This window comes from Echinops telfairi, unplaced genomic scaffold (genome assembly GCF_000313985.2).
Source record: "Echinops telfairi isolate 266 unplaced genomic scaffold, ASM31398v2 ScPeMD7_70;HRSCAF=299, whole genome shotgun sequence".
Lineage (NCBI taxonomy): Eukaryota > Metazoa > Chordata > Mammalia > Afrosoricida > Tenrecidae > Echinops > Echinops telfairi.
Window position 1 is genome coordinate 67,297,774 of NW_022103968.1, and position 21,830 is coordinate 67,319,603.

At 38.4% G+C, this 21,830-nt stretch overlaps 1 protein-coding gene across 3 annotated transcripts in view; it reads left to right on the forward strand.

Annotated features, from left to right (window-relative positions):
* The window catches only part of KAT6B (lysine acetyltransferase 6B), a 268,823-nt gene that overhangs the window by 167,181 nt on the left and 79,812 nt on the right, over window positions 1-21,830 (forward strand). For all 3 annotated transcript variants that reach the window (XM_004701185.3, XM_004701187.3, XM_045291271.1), the window contains exon 4: window positions 13,747-13,855. In XM_004701185.3, coding sequence (XP_004701242.1) covers window positions 13,747-13,855 — 109 coding nt within the window. The remainder of the gene's footprint in view (window positions 1-13,746; window positions 13,856-21,830) is intronic.

Here is a 21,830-nt window from a genome sequence, read left to right on the forward strand (position 1 = left end):
CTCTATAAATGCCCTTTGCCTCCTAGTTTTTTCCTCTATTTCCTTTGACTTTCCTCTTGTCCCACTATCATGCTCAGCCTTCATTTGGTTTTCAGCAATGCAGTAGTTGCATTGCCCTTGATCAAGCCCTATCAGGCCTCTTATACCCTCCTTGCCACTTATTTTGGATCACTTGTTCCCTCATCCCTGGGTTTGTTAACACCATTTCCTTTTCCCCACCTTCCTCTCTCCCACGTCCCCCTGGAACCATCAGTTCGGTTGTTTTCTCCTCCAGATTGTTTATCCAGCCTATCTTATCTAGATAGACCTTGTAGCAGTGTTTTATATTATGAACTTTTTGCATTAGTCATGCACTTTTTAAAACCATGATATTATGAAGTCATAATTTACATTAGACTTCACTATATTGTTTGGTTCTTTGAGTTTTGACAAATTCAAAATTTCGTGTATCCACTATTACATTATTATACAAAAGTTTCACTACCCTAAAAATCCCTTGTGCTCCACTTATTCATTAAAGCTCCACAGGTAATTCTAAGCCACATCTCATTAAGAACTACTGTCTAGAAAATAATTCTTGGTAGGCTTCCTGTCCTCCTATAACACCAGCTATAACTCCCCTTGTTCCTAGGAGTTATGTAGATTTGATACTCGAGTAAAGTGAATGGTCTCTCTAATGCCCCAAACCAAATAATTTGACTTCACTTGTTTAGAGTAGAACTGTGCTCCATAAGGTGTTCAAGGCTTTGACCTTTCAGAATCCAATTGCCAGACTTTTCTTCCATATACCTCTGGGTGGGTGCAAACCACCAATCTTCTGGTAGTAATAAGTAACCCAGTGGTTAATAGTCCAACACTTAGGGATCATACAACCCCTCTGCATCCCAGGAAAAGGAAATGTATCAGTCTGAATAGTCAGCCAGCTCTTCCTTTGGTAGTAAAATAATAACAATAGTCATGAAGATCACAAATCAGGTTTCTTTTTTTTTTTTTTAATCAGGTTTCTTGCATTTAAATAAACGTTTTCTACAGATAGAGAAAATGAAACATAATGGGGAAATGGAAAGCTAATTCTTTTGTTTGTTTTTTTAATTTTAATAAATCATTTTATTGGGGGCTCTTACAGCTTAAAAGAAATCATTGTATTAGGCACTCTTTCAGCTCTTATCACAATCCATACATACATCCGTAGTGTCAAGTACATTTGTACATATGTTTCCACCATCACCTTCAAAAACATTTTCTTTCCACTTGAGCCCTTGGTATCAGCGCATCTTTCCCTCCTTCCCTCCCTGCTTCCCTCCCTCATGAACCCTCGATAATTTATAAATTTTTTTTATGTCTTTCACTGACTGTTGTCTCCCTTCACCCACCTTCCCATTGTCCATCCCCCTGGGAGGGGGCTATATGTAGATTTGTGATCGGTTTCCCCTTTCTCCCCCACCTTTCCCTCTCCCTCCTGGTATCACTACTCTCACTGTTGGTCCTGAGAGGTTTATCTGTTCTGGATTCCCTGCATTGTGAGCTCTTATCTTTCCCAGTGTACATGCTCTGGTCCAGCCAGATTTGTAAAGTAGAATTGGGGTCATGATAGTGGCGGTGGTGATGGTGTACTAAAGAACCAGAGGAAAGTTGTATGCTTCATCGGAGCTACACTGCACCCTGACTGGCTCGTCCCTTCCTGTGACACTTCTGTAAAGGGATGTCCAATTGTCTACAGATGGGCTTTGTGTCTCCACTCCGCTCTGCCCCTCATTCACATCGATGTGATCATCTACTCTGGGCCTTTCATGCCTGACATCCGATTCCATTGATATCTGGTGTGCCCCTTCCACGTGGGCTTTGTTGCTTCTCAGCTAGATGGCCACTTGTTTATCTTTAAACCCTTAAGACCCCAGGTGCTACATATTTTGATAGCCGGGCACAATCAGCCAAAGCGAATTCTTTACAACCACTCATTAAGTTCAGAAATTTCTTATTTAGTCTGGTAAAAATGAAAATAAATGAATAGGGAAGACAAGTTATTATAAATAAGGCGAGGTAACTATACTGAAGACATCAAAAGAATAAGAGAATATTGGCTGGCTTTTATTTATGAGGTTTTTATTTTGAATAATATTCTTAAATGCATATATAGTTGTTCAGATTTTTATTTATTTTTGTTTTATTAATATTTATTATTTATTTTATTGATTTTCTTTCTTTCAGTCCATTTCATTGACATTTAAGCTGTTATTAAGTGAAAAAAATTGATTGCAATATTATTCAGTATCTCTAGTAACATCTCTTCCTTCCTGCTATTTGTAATTTGCATTTTCCTTTTCTTGATCAGTCTCAAAATTAAAAAAAAAAAAAAACCCCCACACAAAAGCCCAAATTAGCTGCCATCAAGTCAATTACGACTCCTAGAGACCCCTGAGGACACTAAAAGGTGCAGCTTTAAACTGTCCTCAGGGGAGAAAAAGATGAGGCTTTCTGTCCTTGTAAAGATCTGCATTCTCGGAAACTAATTCAGACCGTTTAACCGGACCTAAAGGGTTGTCATGAGTCAGAATCAATGGCAGTGAGTGAGGTTTTGATACTCCCCTCCCCAGCAAGGGATTCAGAAGTTTGTTTGCCAGAGGCCTACTTACTGAACTGTTAGTTGAGAAGAGGTTTCTCTTGACAGGGTTGGCCATGATAATGTCTATGTACATATTGTGCCTAGGTACCTTTGTAGGTACCAACATTGACCTTAAAGCAGGTGCATTGGGGCCTGGGGTTTAGTAGTTACACATTGAGCCGCAAATCATAGACTAGCAGTTTGAAAGCACACGCTGCTCCGAGGGAGAAGGAGGCGGCTTTCTATTCTCATAACAGAGTCTCAGAAACCCACAGGGGCAGTTCTACTGTGTCTTTTGGGATGCTGTGAGTTGGAATCAACTGTAGGGCAGTGAGTTGGGTTTTTTGGTTTGAGGCATCAAGGAAACCAACTACACTTTCTTCGCAGGATACTTACCTCCACTAACTCCCAGCTATCTTGTACATTCTTGTTACACCTGCCCTTTAATCTATGCATGAATGCTGTGTTTCTAGCCTTACTTGGAAAGAGTTCCCTTGTCATACAGATGAATTACTATACAGAATTTCTGCTAACAGCACCCAATACATTTTTTACTTTTCTTCAAAATTCAGCACCAGAGTTTTCTTATTTCTCTTATGTTTCTTTCCATTTTAAAGATAGAACTTTCATCTGCATTCCTGTCAGCTCTCTTATTCTTAGGGTAGGTCTCTAAGTGCAGGCCTCCTTTAGTAAAGGTTCTTGCAACACCAAGGCTGTGATTCACTTGAGAGGCACTTTGTCAGTTTTCTTTTAAATAAGGAACCACTAAAGATCTGTGACACATGAATGCCAGTTGATTTCAAAATTTCGTTTTTCTAAATCTATAGACTAGGGCTTATATTGCTAACATTGTGACATGCTTGCCAAAAGAGTCCATTGCAAATCCCAAGCAGGCTTCCCTTAAATCCATGTGTTGAATTTCCTGCTGTGTTGAATCATACTTTGATCCCTTTTAGGAAGATAGATGCAATATCTACAGTTTTTAATGGTAGGTTGGGGGAGAGACTTACAGATAAAATCTTTAAAACCAAATCATTGCCCAGATAAGAAATTGAAGGCTTGGGAAAGGTAATGGTTTCATTGTCCTTTCCCCCCCCAAATCTGTGGGCTTTATCTTGTATTCTCCCCCACCAAAAAATTGCACATGGTGGGTGGATGACCACACATACAAATGAGATGCTATTGTTGTACACACTGTCAAATTAAATTTGTTTCCGTTCAAAGAATCACTTTCTTTAATCAACATTCTTATTCCTACTTTTATAGGTAGTGTATTTCCAAATACCACAACTTAAAAGCAGATTGCTATAAAGCAGCAATTCTCCACCTGTGGGTCACAACCCCTTTGGAGGTCGAACGACCCTTTCACAAGGATCGCCCAATACATCCTGCATATCAGACATTTACATTACGATTCATAACAGTAGCAAAATTACAGTTATGAAGTAGCAATGAAAATAATGTTATGGTTAGGGGTCACCACAACACGAGGAACTATATTAAAGGCTCGCGGCATTAGGAAGGTTGAGAACCACTGCTATTAAGGATGCATGAGCTATCTCCTAATTAGGAGCGGGCTATATGCTTTATCTTTTCAAACAGTTATCATTTAGATAAGTTAGGTAGCAAGAAATGGTCTACTTCTTTAGTAACAAAGTTTTAACGATTTCCCCGTATATTAATGTATCACCTTCAAAATAGAAGGCACAATTTTCAACGTCTATTGTTGTAGCACCATCATTTATGAAGCTTGTGGAAAATAATTTCTTGCCAGAAATAAAGTAACAAAGTTGGTAAATTTGACTCATCATGTTGTGCTACCATTACCACTTTCCCGAAAGGTTTTCTCCGCTCCAAGTAGATCCTCTGTACCCTTTCAGCAAGAACTGTCTCTTTAATTGTAACAGCGACAAAACTTTTGTTTCTAATACAGATTTTTAACAGATAGGAAGATGTACACTTTTATAACTTTGTCACTCTCATTGGAATCTACTGCTCACTCATACCCTTTCTTGCAAAGGGAGAATAGGTGAGAGTAGTCACAACTAGTTACTAACAACTGAGCATGTCCTCAGCTATAGTCTAAGCCAGGGTTTCATTTTTGGTTGCTGTGCATTCAAAAGAAGCCTTTACTATTGCCAGTTGTTTTGCAACCTCTACACATCCAGTTATGTTATCCACAGTTTAAGAAGCTCTGGTTTAAACTATAGTGAATATTAAAGGGCAACCATGGTTCATTGATGGAATTCTTGCCATGCATTCAAGAGACTAAGGATCAATTCCTGGACAATGCACTTCATGTGCAACCGGCAGAGGCTTGTGTGTTATGGTATGGAATAGATTTCAGTGGAACTTGTAAACTAAGAGAGACTAGGATGAAAGATCAAAAGAAAAGCCCAGCATTCTGCCTATAAAAAGCACAATGAAAACACTGTGGATCACAGACCCTCTGATTAATAGGTAGTATCTGACAGGAGGTTGCCCCATGTGCACGGGGGTCACCACGTGTTGGGGGCCTACTTGAGGGCAAACAACAACAAAATGACTTAATAGTGATGAGATAATTTTTCACACAGCAGATTTTTTTATTTCGGTTTGATCGTGTCAAGTTGTACACACAAGTGCATAGAAAATGTGAATATCATTCATTGTGTGTGTTAGATTAGGAACAAAGTCCTTCACGTTAGATAGTGATGGAATGCACTTTGCCATTGATGGTTGCTTTACACATTATATTTTTAGTCATTCAGAAATTAAATGAAATATGGTCTATATTACAGGAACCTGATAGCATAGTGGTTAAAATGCTCAGCGGTTAACTGGAAGGCCCAGTAATTCAAACCCACTAGTGACTCTGTGAAAACAGATGTGGCAATCTATGTTTGTAAAGGTTTACTGTCTTAGAAACAATAGAGGTGGCTCTGCTCTGTCTTCTGTGGTCACTGAGTCGGCGTTGACTCTCGGGCAGTGAATTTAGTGTGTATTTTTGGGCCCGTTGAAACGTAGAACTAGTTTCTAACCCCAAAGGCATTTTGTCACTTGTTCATTCATTCATTCAACAAATGTAATGTATATACTCAAGTATAAGACGACCCGAATAGCAGCCAAGGCACCTAATTTTACCACAAAAGCTGCATTAAAAATGTATAGAAAAACTTGCCTTATACACGAGTATATACGGTACCTTGAGGATAGGGCTCTATCAATGAACAAATCCCCTCTCACAATGGAGCTTTTGGGTTGGTAAAAGAAACAACATGCAAATAAATAATACATAAATAATATATGTATATTGATACATTCAAATAAATAGTATATAAATAATATAGCTTGTATGATGAAATATAAAGTTAGGCCTAGAGAATGTAATGGTGTGCAGGTAGAATGTCATGTTAGAGAGGATAGTCAGGGAGAGCGTCTCCAAAGGGATGGGATCTGAGTCAGACTCAAAGGAAATGAGGGACACACCACCAGGAAAGGAGGCAGTAGGTTTGAATCCCCGTGTTTTAGAGCTATGTGATCATAAGGAACTTGTCAATCAAGAGACAGAGCTGCCAGGGCTCTGCCACAGTGTTTTGTTCCACACAAGTGAGACACTTTAAAAACATTTTGTTAAACAGCAAAGCATTTCCTAACTGAGTAAACGTTTGATTTCAGTACAAGTAGACAAACAAGTGTACAACTTAAGACCTTATGGAAGAGTCTTACACCCTTTCCATACAACGTGTTTTGGAGTTACTGAATTGAAAATTGTGTGAGCTAAAATATAGCGTACGTTCTCCAAATATGAGCTGTTTACCACTTAGGACTAAGGATTTATATTCATCTTTGATTTTGTTTTGTTTTGTATTTTGGTGGTTTTAGTCACTTAAAATTTATATTTGTGCTTTTCTCCCTTTGACATCTTTTCCCTTTAACCTTTAATATTCCTTGTTAAATTAGTTACAGGCCTCTCGGCTCTCACTGAGGCATTTCCCACCCTATTCCGGTGCTCCCTGACTAATTCATTCTCTTAAAAAAATTCCTCCACCATTTATAATGTTTATCATGAAACCACAGAGAATCAAAGTATTTTATAGAATAATTCTAAACTCCAGAATAGTTCATTTATGCTGATGTTTGCTTAAGGACTTGAAGTTGTTTGCTTGGTCCTTTTGTCTTTATAATCAAAGTGACTTTTGTAGGAACTGTAACAATATTTAAATAGAACTTTATAGTTTACAGAATACTTTCATACACATTTAAACTTCAGCAACCCCAGAGCTTTACAACCTGGACATTTTTATGCCCTTTTGACAGATGAGGAAATGTGAAACTCGGAATGCAATTTAAGTCCAAGTCTTTCCATGATGCAGGTGTAAATATATGAATTAAAAAATGCTTACTCGTTTTTTACCAGTTGCTGTTGAATTGATTCCTGGTTTTCTTTACTCAAAATGTACTCTAGTTATATATTTTGTTAAGTAGCTTCAAGGAAGATGAAGATCATTCAAGAGAATGGAACCACAGGAGAATTATGGCACGGAGGGGTATCGCTGGTCATTGTGAATGGAAACCACTGTAAAATCTACCAAATCCCAGTTGTCACGGTCAGGAGGAGGATGCGAGTGTGGATACCAGGGTCTCTTATTAGTACCTGAGCTTTACTTTATTTTTGTCCAGTTCTTTAGATGCTGATGGCAGAAAGCAAAGCAGAGGCAGACAAATTTCTTCAAAATGTACTGTCCTAGATTTGAAGAACGTTTCCTCAGAAAATACTTTTTAATTTTTGATATGGAGGATACTGAAAGTCTTAAAATGTCTTCTATTATGATAACCCAACGCATGCTGTTGAGTTGATTCCGAATCAAGTGACCTGGAGAATAGAGTAGACCTGTTTCACAGGGTTGCCTAGGCAGTAAATCTCAATGGGAACAAACAGCTTCGTCTCTTCCTGCAGAGTCAAGGATTTGGAAACCAAACCCCCACTCCCCTACCCACCCACTGTGCCACCAGGGCACCTTTTAAAGCATGATGGAAGCCATTTAAAATCAGAGCCAGCAAAGGCCTTTAGAGATCATTTAACCGTTAAAAGATTCTATCTGGATGGGGTCCTTTAAGTACCCCAGATGCCCAATTTGTTCAAGGCTACTGTCTACACTGTGCTATCTTCATCATCATAGTGGGCCACATCTAGCCTCTCTCCTTCTGAATTTGAAACCAGGAGCCGCTCACTTTGTGGGAGAATGATAGGGCTTTCTACTCCTACTTCTGAGAGTTATTGTCTCAGAAACACAGGGGCAGTTGTACCCTGCCGTATAGGGTTGCTATAAGTCAGAATTAACTCAATGGCAGTGAGCCTTTATGTTTTGTTTTGCTTTTGAGTTTTTAAGCTAATTTTTGCCCTTGCTGGACAACTACTTCTGCGCTAAGCCCTATGGAGAACAAACTTGAGCCTATCCTACTAGGTAAAAATATCCAGCTTGTTCCACCCCTCTCTCCAGGTTCCTTCACTAGGTCCGATGATTTGTTTTACTTTATAGTTTGTTTGAATCATGATCAAAATAAAGACCACACATTGTAAGGGGCCCTTCCTGGCTCTGATTTTAAATTGCTTCTATCATGCTTTAAAAGGAAAAGATGAAGCTGTTGTTTCCATTAAGATTTACTGCCTAGGCAACCCTATGAAGCAGGTCTACTCTGTTCTACAGGGTTGCTTGATTCAGAATCAACTCAATAGCAGTAGGTTGGGTTATCAAATTAGAAGACATTTTAAGAGTCTGTAGTATCCTCAACCTCAAAATAAAATAGTACCTTCAAAAGGCTCTCAATGTTTCTTCACCCTCTTCCCCATTTATATGTTGTTTGAAGAAACTGAGGCCTTTTTCCTCTAGAGTTTTGATGCATGCATTTTCTTAGTATGTAGATTAACAATTGTCTGCTCCTTTGTTTTCTGTAAGTCAGCTGTTTGGACTGAGATACATTATACCATGACATAATAATTCATTTTATGAGGAGGTACTCAACCCGCCCCCCTCCGGAATCTCCCCTCCCCCCAAAAGCTATGTATTTAAAAAATTTTTTTGACGAAACAACCATATCACCTTCCAAGTACTCTCCATTACACTTAATACATTTGTCAAATCTGTGGTTCCATTCTTGAAAACATTTCTCAAAATCATCTGTGGATGGCTGATACATCTCCCTCATTTTTTTCTTCACCTCTTGTACATCATCTATGTTCTGCATCATTGTTCTACATCAACAATGAAATTGCTGTCATTTCATGTCCCTCTTCATTCACAGAAACAAAAAGAAATCCCATGGAGCAGGTGAGTAAGGTGCATGGGGCAAGAGAGCATGCTGTTTTTTGCCAAAAATTGGTGCGCTGAGATGGCTGCGTGAGTGGGTGCATTGTTGAAGTGGCAAAACCAGTCCCGTCTGCCACAAATCAAACCTTTTTTCTCATACACCCTTATGCAGTCTTTTCAGAACCTCTAAATAGAAAGCTTGATTAACAGCCTGATCTGGTGGATGGAACAAATGCCAAATGCACTATGAGTTGACGGACGTCCAGAATTATGGTTTGTTATCAATCGACATTTCATCTTTTTGAGATGTGAAAATCACTTGTACACTTGAGTTTTTCCCATAGCACTGGCTTTGTAAGCCGTGTTCAACATCACAACAGTTTCTGTGGCATTTTTCCTGAATAGGAAACAGAATTTCACAGCCGCATGTTGTTCTCGTACATTGGCCATCACAAAAAATGAGGTTTGAGCGAAATTGCTTTTACAAGCAAAATTCACTGTGACTTCCTCAGATGAGTTGCTTGATGCTCGCCTAGCAAGAAAAATGCATACTACAAAAGTCCTGCTCTGTTTAGTGCAATTCTGGGGTTTTTTTGGTACCCCCTTGTGTATATATCTTGAGAGTGGAGAGGTGTTATTGTATCCCAATTAAAAAATTTATAGATGTGCAGAAAATTTAAATTTAAATTTAAATAATTTTAAAAATATCTGATATTAGAACACCCACATACCCTTAACATAGCCTCACCAAACCGTCATATTTTACCATATTTACTTTCTCCCTGTGCATACACATACAGATACGCTTAGGTTTTGGTTTGTTTTTTGAGTTATTTGAGAGTAAGTTGCAGACATTTCTTATGAATGAGGACATTTTTTTATATAGCCACAATCATATACTCTCAAAAATGTATGTAATATCTAATACCAAAAAAGTAGAATATATTCAGTTTCATTAATTACCCTAATGCTCCATATGCATACTTTTTTTTTAAGAATTAGGATCTGATCCAGGACCATTCATTGTATTTCATTTTCATCTCCTAGAACAATGGATCTGTCTATTTGGGGGCCTTAAATGGCAGTGATGTGTGTACGTATATATGCTTGTTTTGAGAACTCTGGCCTAGTTGTTTTACAAGGTACTCAATTGGGATTTGTCTGTTTATTTTTCTTATGATTAGACTCAAATGTTTTCAATAAGAATATCACTCAAGTAGTGCTGTGTCCTCTAGGAGGCATATGTCAGTTTGTTAAGTTTGATCACTTGGTTAAAGAGATTTTCATCAGATTTTACCCCATTCTAAAGGTACTTTTAAAAAAACATTGTAATTAATCAATAGTATACTAGTGGTTAGATTTTTAATAGTTTTTAAAACATATGTCATTGGTCATGGAGAAATTGGATGGAAGAGATTAGGAGGCATTAAGAGAATCATTGCCACCTATGGACTAATAATTTGAAACATTGCTTTTCTGAGGAGAGAATGCAATCTGGGAGGGTATTAAAAGGTGTGAGAAGTAGAGTGTAGAGAAGACAAACTTGTGGAGTCCCAGCTCCACACTGGAACCGGTGCAACTTTAGGAAAATTACCTAATGTATTAGGTCCTTGATTTTCTTCCTAATAGTGGGATGATACTATGCACACCTAAAAGGATTGTTAGATAATTTATGTAGAGCAGCCTTGAGCCTGGGCGCTGCTATCCAGGGTCATTGCTTAAGAAGGGGAGGAGGAAGTGTTTCCAGATCTTAGTTCGCATAGTTGTTGGATGTTTTCATGTTTAAACCAATCCATGAATATTAATTCTGGGGTTGGTTTTACATGTTCATGCATAATGATAAGAAAGTATGAGCAACAGGTTAGACATTTCAAAGAAAGGAATTAAGAATTTGGAGATTCGGATTTTCTATTTTTAGACATCTTCAATAATGACTTGACTGTAGTAGACTTAGGCAAAATCAAATTGCCATTTACGTGGACCTTTCCTGACAGCAGTCCATTTTAATCTATGACAGGGGATTCTTTTTTTGAAACAGCTTTATGTAGTCTAATTGAGAGTAGTGAATCATAATAATTCGTTGGCCCATTTTACATGCATTACTGTAAAAGTTTCATTTCATACAAGTGACAATTTTTTAAAGTTAATTAGACTCAGCTACACGGAGGTTAGCAAAACACGCTTTGAATTATCAATAATTCAGCAGGGCAGACATTTTTGTATAATACAGTAGTTTTATAGCATATTGTGAGATAGTTATCCTTAAAATAAGTGGTGGTAGGCATACATCAGTGTGGTGGGGCTCACTTGAATGCAAGTGTGAAGTGATAGCATCTGTACCTTCTATTACGGGGCAGAGCCCTGGACATCAGTCTTTCTGGCCATGAACTACTCGCAACCTTTGTCCTTTGCGTTACCTTTAGTTAAAAATGAAAAATGAGCACAAATGCCGGCTGATGGCCATGTCATTCTTAAAGCTAAAAATTCATTTGGGAATGAAAAATGGGATTGAAGATTTGGATTTGTTTCATTGCTTGAATGATATGTGGCATTTAGTAAATTATTTATCACTGCAAGGAACGCAGCAATGGCTTGAACATTGCTCCATCAAATGAAAACAGGAATCCCATTAGTACAAGGACTGGGTCTTAGCTAGAATCTATCAGAGGAATGTTGTCACTTTAAACCCAGATTGTTCTTTTAATTGCTATTTAAAGGAACAAAAGTGTACCCAAGGTACTGCAGTTGAATATTTGCAAGTAATAACTGTGGATCCATAATTATGCAGTGCTGGTTATCTGGCATGTGAAAAACTGTGACAGGAATCAGTGACCAATTTGTTGTGGACTATCTTGTTTTTTCTAGTACATAGATTATCTTATTCTGTGCTTTTTAACTGGGGCTACACAAATACATTTGCATAGCTACCTCTGAAAGTAAAGCCTGTGCATATTCAAAGAACAAATAAAGCAGAAAATAGGGGCAAGCTAATGGAGGCTCCTATTAGAAGGTAAAGCCAACAGTCATACAGAATAATTCTGCCTGCCAATGTTTGGTGATAAGATGAATTCAGATTTTGAACACAATGTCATAATAAAACCAGACATTTGTTGAAATCATTTTAGCCATTTGAAAATTGTCTTGGAGTTGAAATTGATTTGTTTACATTTTAAGCTCTCAAATGTTTATTTTACTAATTCAGTTAACAAATGCCTACTGTGTGCCTAGGCAGTGCACTCTTATTAGGTCTTTGGGATAGAGTGAATGAACAAATGAGGCATATTAATTAGGGCTGTAACTTATTCTGTACTGATGTGGATTTAATCTTGTTTTTTTAATTCTCTTTATACAGCATTTATGAGTATACTGGTTTTTCTTGCTTTGGGTTTTTTTTAATCCATGAATTTAAATATAAAGACATCAATCACAGAAACATTCAAGATGGCTAGCAAACAATATGTCTGAAGAATTGAAATAGTGAAATTTTAGCTCTCATTTAGTTTTGCCTCCTCAAACTGATGAGACCAACTCTGTAACTAGACCAGAGCTAGCTATTCATATGGATGGGAACTCTAGTGTTAGTTACTACTACTACTAGTAGTAAATAACAATGAAGACACTAAAATGTATGTAGATTTATACATTGTTAAAAGTCATTTCCATAGTAAAATAAAAGTGTAGTTAGACAATTTTGTTCTTTTATAAAATTGTAATATCAGGGATTGGCAATGTATCTCCTTTTGTGTGACTTGGTGTGGTTTATTCAACAACTTAACTGCCAGAAAGACCTGTATTAGGGTCTTTTTATTAGAATCAACTGGATGGAAGTGAATTTGGATTTGGGGGTTTTGATATTCTCAAGTGATCCCACTGAACTTTAAAGATCTTGTTTAATTCAAACTATATTAGTATGCCACCAAAAACATAATTGTTTTATGTTCAGTATTTAATAGGTGAATAATGGTTACTTGCATTGCAACATTTGATAAAGTCTAAATGATTCTGACCCAGTGGATATTAATGGGCTGAATTGCTATATGTGATCAATCAGGTTATTATGGGCATATAGATTATGGGAATAATTGAGATGTCAATGAATCCTTGATTTTATTTCAGGATGGCAGTAAGTTTGGTTTGAGTTTATGTAAGTAAAAATGTCTTAGATTTCATAAATTGGTTTAATAAATTGTTTCTAATTTTTTTGTTTCTAATTTGAGCCGATTGTATACTGCTCTTATGCATTCATAAATTCAGGTAATAAACCCAACCAAACTCATTGCCATAAAATAAATTCTGACTCATAGTGAGCTTATAGGACAGGGTAGAACCATCCCTGTGGGTTTCTAAGACTTTTGACTCTCAGAGTAGAGAAGCCTCCTCTTTCTCCTGCGGATCTGCTGGTGGGTTTGAACTGCTGACATTGTGGTTAGCAGCCCAGCTCATAACCATTATGCCACCAAGGTGCCTTCCAAACGCCAAACCAAACTCACTGCCCTCAAGTTGCTGCCAACTCATCATGGCCCTATAGGACAGAGTAGAATGACCCATGTGGGTTTCCAAGACTGGACTCTTTATGAGAGTAGAGAGCCCCAGCTTTCTCTTGCTGAGCTGCTGGTATATTTAAACTGCCAACTTTATGGATAATAGCCCAACTCATAACGTCACCAGGGCACCAAGACTTCTTAGAATCAAATAATTTAAGAGATTTTTGTTGTTGTTAGCAGAAAATGTTGATTTGAGTACCTTAATCAGCAGTTCTTCTTTGCTCAAGAAATATCCAAGCTTTTCATATTAATCTTATAAACTCTAAAATGGAGAACTAACTATATTTCTTTTATGTTAATTGTATCATAGCCTCGTGCTGATCCCATTCCAATATGTAGCTTCTGTTTGGGGACTAAAGAATCCAACCGTGAAAAGAGACCAGAAGAACTCCTTTCTTGTGCAGATTGTGGCAGTAGTGGTAAGTTGGCATTTTTTTTGTTTGTACATTGATGCCCCACCATCATAGCTTCTGTCAAAAATGATTTGATAACAGCAAAGGCTTTACATTTTAAATGTAAAGGTGAGGTTGTGGGAGGAATGAGTATTTGGCTCCTGTATTAGAGCTTAAACTCTGAGCATCCCCATTTGCAGAAGGCTATGGATGACGGTGATAGCCCAAAATACCATTTACAGAGGCCCTGCCTGGATTAAGCCTCCATTAAATTCCTCCTGATCATATAATCAAAGATCTTGCCTTCAGGCAGGATGCATGGCACAGTAGCTAGGGCTTGCTGGGGTGTATCCTTGATGGACAGTACTGGGGTGGCACAGTCATGACCCCTTCCTATCTACCATGCCCTGACTGCCTTGTTTGGAAGGCTTACGCCGGTCTTGTAAGCTCTCTTATCAAACATATTGTATGTGTCCCATTCAGTGCTCTGTTCCCTTTCATCTCTGTAGTCTGACCTCTAACTATGATGTATCGATCTGCCACCAATCATGAATTTGTGAGTTTCCTTTGTCACATTGCCTTATTGAACTAGTGTCCTGACTGAATACTTGGATACCACTATGACCTCATATTAATGGTTTCCCTCATCCAGAGATGTATCTGTGTCTTTGTCTCTTTTACGACTTGTATCAGTATTTTATAATTAAGATTTAATTTCACACCAGCATGGACTTAATTATATAAACTCAGTGTAGCAAATTCCAGACTTCTAAGTTCAGCATAGCTAGAATCACCTTTGCTTTCTATATAGCGTGACTATTGGAGCTCTGGAGTTCCTGTTTCAGGTCGTGACACCTACTGGTGAAGTGTGACATTACAGCCCAACTCTGGGTGAATAATAATGAATCTAAAGGACAGTCAGCAGTACTGTATTGTGGAAACTATATAAGCAGGAAATTACTAAGCATGAAAGAAATTCACATTGTTTGGAATTAGTTAAGAAAAGAGTTCTCTGCACAGACGATAATGTTGAAATCAAGGAATAGCCGGGCAAGGACAAGACTAAAATGTTTTCACAGTAGCTCTTATGCCCACCTTTTTTTCACCGAAAAATTTTAAGACTGCACCTTCAGTTTTATAATGGAAATGAAAGTACAAATTTTGTTTAAATTAAAAGAATTGGTCTTACTAGCCATCTTTTCTTCTTATTAAGCAGATGATACATGAGACCATCTTGCTTTCTCCACATATATAAAAGTGTATATGAATATGTATATATGTCAACAAATTGAGCAGTTGGTATTATTGGACTTTATCTCTTCATGTTAATATTTAAATATTCTTGTAGCCTACTGAAACTTTTCAAAATGTTATTTTTAAAATTCACGATCAAATATTTCTTTAGTTATCTTAACACACACACACACACACACACACACACACGCCTACAAAGCTCCATAGTGTCATGTAGTGTAGTGAATAAGAGCAAAATGTGTCCCATATCAGCCATATCCGGGCTCCTGTACCCTGAGTTGGTTATTTAATCTTTCTGTGCTTCAGTTTCTTCATTAAACTAATGAAGGCAATGGTAGTACCTACTGATGGGCTTTAGGGAATTCAATGAGGTAATATAAGTCAATAGCCCAGCACAGGATCTACCAGGGATATGGTAAGTATGTAAAAAGTGCCAGTCATTGTTATTATTTGGCAAGTTTGATATTGTTGTTCCTGATTGCTATAAGTATGCATCCCTATTTATAACAGCTGCTTGATGGTTGAATAAAGGAACTACTTCAAATTTTGTGAAATGACAAAATTGTGTAATGATTCCTACTTTTAAGTAAAAGTTTAACTTGAAAAGCCTTATGTGGTTCATCAGCTTTCGGGATCTGACTAGATGGGGGTTAACCTTGGAAATAGGACATTTCAAACCCTGCTTGAGAAATGTGTACTGACATTCTTTTTGATGGGCCTTACAAATTCATCACAATTTATTTACTTGGTTATGGTATCATGGATAGTGACAAAAGGGCATGGAAACATCATGAAAGTGTTCTGCTAAACAAATTTCAATAATCTGCTTTATATTAGTGAGGTAGTGCCCCCGCATCCATAATGCCTCTGTTATTTTCAGATTGTTTTCATGAGATTCATTCTGAATGAGCTATTCTGTTGTGTAATTGACTGATCAACTTAGTGATATTCACTTGTTTAGGGTTAACCTTAGTGATTTTAAGGCCATACTTTCAAAACATCCTTCATTTTATTTCTTTAATAACTATTTGTCTCGGTGCCTAGACAGATAAAAAGACATTTAAATGTAGGAGGAAGAATTCCCTTCATATGGTTCCTTACTTTTGACAACACACTTACTTGACTCGATAGGAACCCAAGACCATTCATTGTCTGCTGGATTATAACTTCAAGGCCTCCTTCCCAGAGTATAAAGGGACAGTTCTAAAGAGGTGGAGCTTAGATTCCCTGATGTGATCAGTCTTCCTTCCTCCTTTCAAGACTCGCCAGAGGACAGGTTTGATCACCTGTATATTTTGAAATCACAGAATTTTTTTCCACCTGAATTTTCTTAGATAATATTTTAGGGCCAGCTTAGGGCAGTGCTATATTTTCTCTTTCCAAAAATGCTCTTTTGTTTTGTCTTTTAAAACATAGAGAAGAGTGGGTTAGGCTTATGTAGCTGGAGTCCATTTGTGAGCTGGTTCCCTCTTCCCTTCAGGTGGAGAGAGCCAGTGGTCTTGGACTCAGATATGTATAGCATGATGGAAACTCACGACTTCCTGTTCTTGGGGTCCGTGGATGACTCAAAGTGCTTCTCCAGCCTCTGCAATAGAATCTGGCTTCAGTGTTGACGTTTGCTTAATCTTGCCTCAAGTGTACTCTGCCACTCTGGAATTGGCTATTTTAATTAAACAAACAAAACAAACAAACACAACCACTATTCTAATTCAGGGGAGTGTTCTGTAGACATTTATTTTTGGTTGGGTGAGTGGACTTTTTTGTTGTTCGTTTGTCTTTAAATTGAAGGGTCAAAATAAAATAATGGCTCATATGAGGTCACTGAGGGTTTTATAATTAAAACGTTTGTTGTGGCACCTTCATTAGCATGAGGAAAAAAGTAATGTAATAGCCTGGCATGACTTAACTGTGCCATCTAATAGAGGGGTGTGAGCCCAGCTAATCATGTTCTCCTTATTTCCTCAAGTGAGGATTACAGCTTGGATGGTACCCCAGTTGGCCTTGTGGGCCCAGTGACGTCCTCATACCCAAGAGTCTATTGGTTCCAGAATGAATTTAAATTATGTATAATGATAAAGGGGAATCCTTAACATAAAATGCTGTGTTAGTAGTTTTTATCTAAAGTATCATTTTCACAAGAGCCTTTCCAAAATGTCATGGAAAATGCATGCTAAGGAAAAAAACTGCATGGATTTTTAAAAACTTTTGGATCAAAATAAATGTGGACTAACTTGTCATAGCCTATCTGAACAGGATCTCATTTAACGGCACGTATCCAGTGACAAAAAAAGACTATTAGTTTGAAAGGGACCTCTATTAGAACAACACAAATTCTGCTACAATCAAAGGAAAAACAAACACATTTATGAGGAAGCTTGGGTAGAAGAGGTGAGATCATTGATGCTTTAAAAAAAAAAGTTTATTGGGACAATTCCCTAAAGAAATAAGCAGTTTACAAATGGATGACTCATTTTTAGAAGGGACAAAATGATGTTGAAGGTGAAGCCTACAATGACAAGGCTATTCACATTGATTTGTGAGGGGGGGGAAATCTTGTTCTTGCCTTAATTGAAGAGGACCGATGATTCATGGCAGAAACAGTAGTCGACACCATAGCCACTTCAATTGGTTCAGCTTGCTTATATAACTCTAAAAAAGAAAAAAAAAAGTTGAGCAGACTTTCTGCTTGATGTCAAATTGTGCCTAGAAAAGCTGCAGATGACAGCAGAGCTATCAATGGAAATCTTGAACAAGTTCAAGATTCTGAAGCATTGTAACAGATGAAACATGACTTTCCTGGCATGATCCTGAAGATCAGCACAATCAAAGCAGTGGCTACCAGAGGTGGAAATGATCCAGTCAAAGCAAAAGTGACTGGTTATGAGCAAAGGTCATAGCAGCATGTTTGGGGGGTTCTCAGAATATTTTGCTTGTTGACTTTCAGAAGGGCTACTGAATGACGGCATCAACTTAAAAGTCTGGAAAATCATTAGGCGTCTACTGATTTGTTCTTCCTGACATCTTTTTATTTCCTGATCTTAAAATTAAAGTGTACCCATTTTTCTTCAGTTAACAATGTCAAAAGTCTGCATTGACATGGACCTTGGTTCCCAGTGTTAGGTTATGGAATGGTTTGCCTTGTTTTTGCTTCTCTGTGTAGAAAGAACTCATATGGCAGAAGCAAGATTGCAAGTCACAGTAAACGGTATGAGTGAACACACAGCTTTTGATAGTACATTCTCACAGACAAAATGGACTGTTTCTGGAGGACCATGTGGAGAGACTGGGAAAGGGGGGATGGCAGAACCAAAAGAGAGAGAGAATGTGCCATCTCTGGAAGGGAGAGGAGACAAGGAAAGAAGGTAGAGATGGAATGAGAGAGAGAGACAGACCCTGAGAGAGACTTAATCCATGTTTGCTTTATGCTCTCCCTCGGCAACCATTTGGGGGGCGTAATTGTGTGTATGGGTGGATTCTTAGTGGATGCGCTCAGGGGTATGCGTGACTTCGTGTTGCTGCTCTTCACTTCGCATGCCCGAGCTTTGAGTGGGCATGCATAAAGGTGCTTGTGATGGTGACTTGCCCTTACTGTGCCTGCTCAAGCTTTGGGTCCTTGACTGCATGCCTTTTAATGTGTGCCACAGTTTGAGGAAGAACCCTTTCATTTATGGGCATGGCTAGCTATTCTATGCTGACAGGGTCATTACGGGACAACTCCCTTTTCCTTAAGCGTCCTGCTGTCACCAGGACCCTCGTTCTTAGGTACAAACTAAATGGCTAGTGTCACTGTGAAAGTGTCTTGAGCTTGATAGACTGTTCTTGTTGGTTGCTATCGAGTTGACTCCCACTCCTGGCAATTTTATGTATAACAGAATGAAACATTGCCCAGTTCTGTGCCATTTTCATAATAGTTGGCATGTTCGAGTCTGTAGTTACTACAAGGTCTTTTTAAAAAAATCATTATTCCATGTAGTAAAAAATGTGAGGTGAGGTATGAAGTACCCAAGACCCCCAAATATGGTTTTCCAACAAGGTGGTCAGCCTCCTCCACTGCTTGTTGGCCTGTGGTTGTAGTAGATCTGTCAGTTGAGGATGGTATTGTCTGCACTATTCACCTATAGAGCTCTTGTGTGGATACAGTGAGAATGATGTGAAGATTACCAGGAACTATAAAACATTAGGCAAACATGAAGAATTCTTCTAACCTCTAATAATATGAATGTGAAAATCATTAGATAATCTACATGCCTATGGAATTGTCAGGACTAGTAAGTGATTTTACTTGACTTTCATGGATCAGCCTACTTTGAAATTAACACTGTTATATTCTCTTTGCCTCATTAAGACCAAATTATCTTTAATTAGCTTCACATCAGTATTAGATATTATACCAAATGAAATTTTGTGTCTGCTGCACAGATTGCCGGGTAGTTAAATCTTACTTACAGATGAGTTGTATGCATGTGTGTTTTCAAATTAGCAAATCTAAGATAAGTGTACAGTTTAAAATTACAGCATCAGACTAAGTGGAAGCTCATTGAAACAGATGCAGCTGAGTTGAGAAAAAGTGCTTCTATAGAGTGAAGGAAGCTAGCACTCTGGGGTAGAATGTCAGTCCATCCTTAAGAGACTGCTTTTTTCTGGTTTTGTCTTTGTTATGTGTTAACCCTAAATAAATTTGCCTGCCTTCCACTCTCAGAGGTAGCTCTCAGGTATAGTAAATGGGTATGTTGTCCTTTTTATGCCATTGATTTGATTCCTACTCCGTAGAACTGCCCTGCCAGGATGGCAAGGCTATAGTCTTCATGGAAGCATCAGGTGACATCCTTTTCCTCAAAGCAGCTGGTGGGTTCAAACTGCTAACCTTGCAGTTAGTAGCCCAACGCACAATCTACTATGTACCCCTAGAGCTCAAATACATTGATCTAAAAGCAAAACAAAACAAAAACCTCTTTCTATCAAGTTGATTCTGACTCATAGTGACCCTACAGAGGTCTCTGGGGCTGTAATTTATGCAGGAGCAGACAGCCTTTTAGTTCTCTCTCGGAGTGGCTGATGACTTTGAACTGCTGACCTTGGAGTTAGTAGCCCAGTGCTTACCTCACAGTGACAGCAGGGCTCCTTAAATGGACATAGAGAGATAAAAAACGATGACTGCTTTTTAAGTTCAGTCTTAGGAGCTATCACAAAGGGGGATGGTTGGTTAATCACCCAGCTTCAAACAGTAATTCAACTGGGAAGGAGATACTTGACTAAAATGAAACCCAGAGATAAAATCCAAAAAGGAATAATGGCCAGGGCAGGAGACAGGACTGCGAAACCCTTCCCAAAGTAGCGCGGATAGCCAAGGAAGGTGGCAGGAAGCAGAAGCCTTGCTTTGGACCTGTTGTTTCCCTTGCCAGGGTTGCCAGCGCCCTCCATATCACAAAATCTAATGGATGCTGTTCAGTGTCCAAACGATAGCCCTCAGGTTTGGACATTATTTGACTTTGTTGAAAATTCTTTGTCTTGCAGATGTTTTCTTCCTTTGGCTTCTGTACAGAATACCATTTTCCTCCCTACTTTCTTCTTCTGTGTCTTTGGCTAGACTTGTTCTCTATCTACTTCTTAAGTCTTTCCTCAGGCCTCTGTCCTTCTAGATTACTTATTTTGCCTCACGGTTTCTCCTGAACTCCAGATCCCTACATCAAAGTATGTATAGGACTTGCACACTTGGATGCCCCATATCCTTCACAGAGTGAGTATCCAAAACATCTTAACCTTATGCTGTCTTCCTTACCTACCCCCTACCCCCACTCCACCCCCCAAAATCCCAACTCCTCCCCATCAGGGATTTTCTGTTTCAACAACTAGTACTTATAGTAAGTATAAGTACTTACACCAGCCACTTACACATCAGTCAGTTGTACAAGCTAGGGAAAATTTTTTGTTTTAAATAAATCATTTTATTGGGGACTCTCACAGCTCTTAAAACAATCCATACATCAATTGTATCAAACACATTTGTACATAAGTTGCCATCATCATTTTCTTGGTATCCTTAGTATCAGCTCCTATATTTTTCCTCCCTCCCCTCATGAACCCTTGATAAATTATAAATTATTATTTTCATATCTTACACTGTCTGCTGTCTCCCTTCACCCGTGTTTTTGTTGTTCTCCCCCCACCCCAGGGGGTGGGGGAGTTAAATGTCAGTCATTGCAATGGGTTCCCTGTTTCTCTCCCAAGCTGGAAAATTTGAAGCCATCCTTGATTCTTCCTCCTGCCTCGTTCTCTCACACCATACAATCCCAGTTCTACATCCTAAATATATCCATTAAGTTCTCCACACACCTCTACCTGCTCCAGTCAGATCTGTGATTACAATAACCTAAACCTAGTCTGACCCTCTGTCCCATCTTCTATCCTACAATCTTAAGTTGCTTTGTAAAATTTTAATCAGAGAAAATTTTTAATACTTACCTGTTACCCTTAGGGGAAGACATCCAACTTCTTCAATATTGCCTACGCTTCTTGTGGACTGGGCCTCTGCTACCTTCCTCCTACTTCATCGTTCACTTCATGTGTTCTGTTAAGTTGTACTGAATTTCTTTTCTGAGTCTGTGCACGTGTTTCCTCCCTGACCTACTCTTCTTCTGCTCTCAGGTAATCCCACTCCTCGTTCGGGTCTCTTATTTAGAGAAGTTTTCTCTAGATCTCCTGCTAGGTTCTCCCATAGCCCTCAGCCACATTTAGCACACATGCTTTT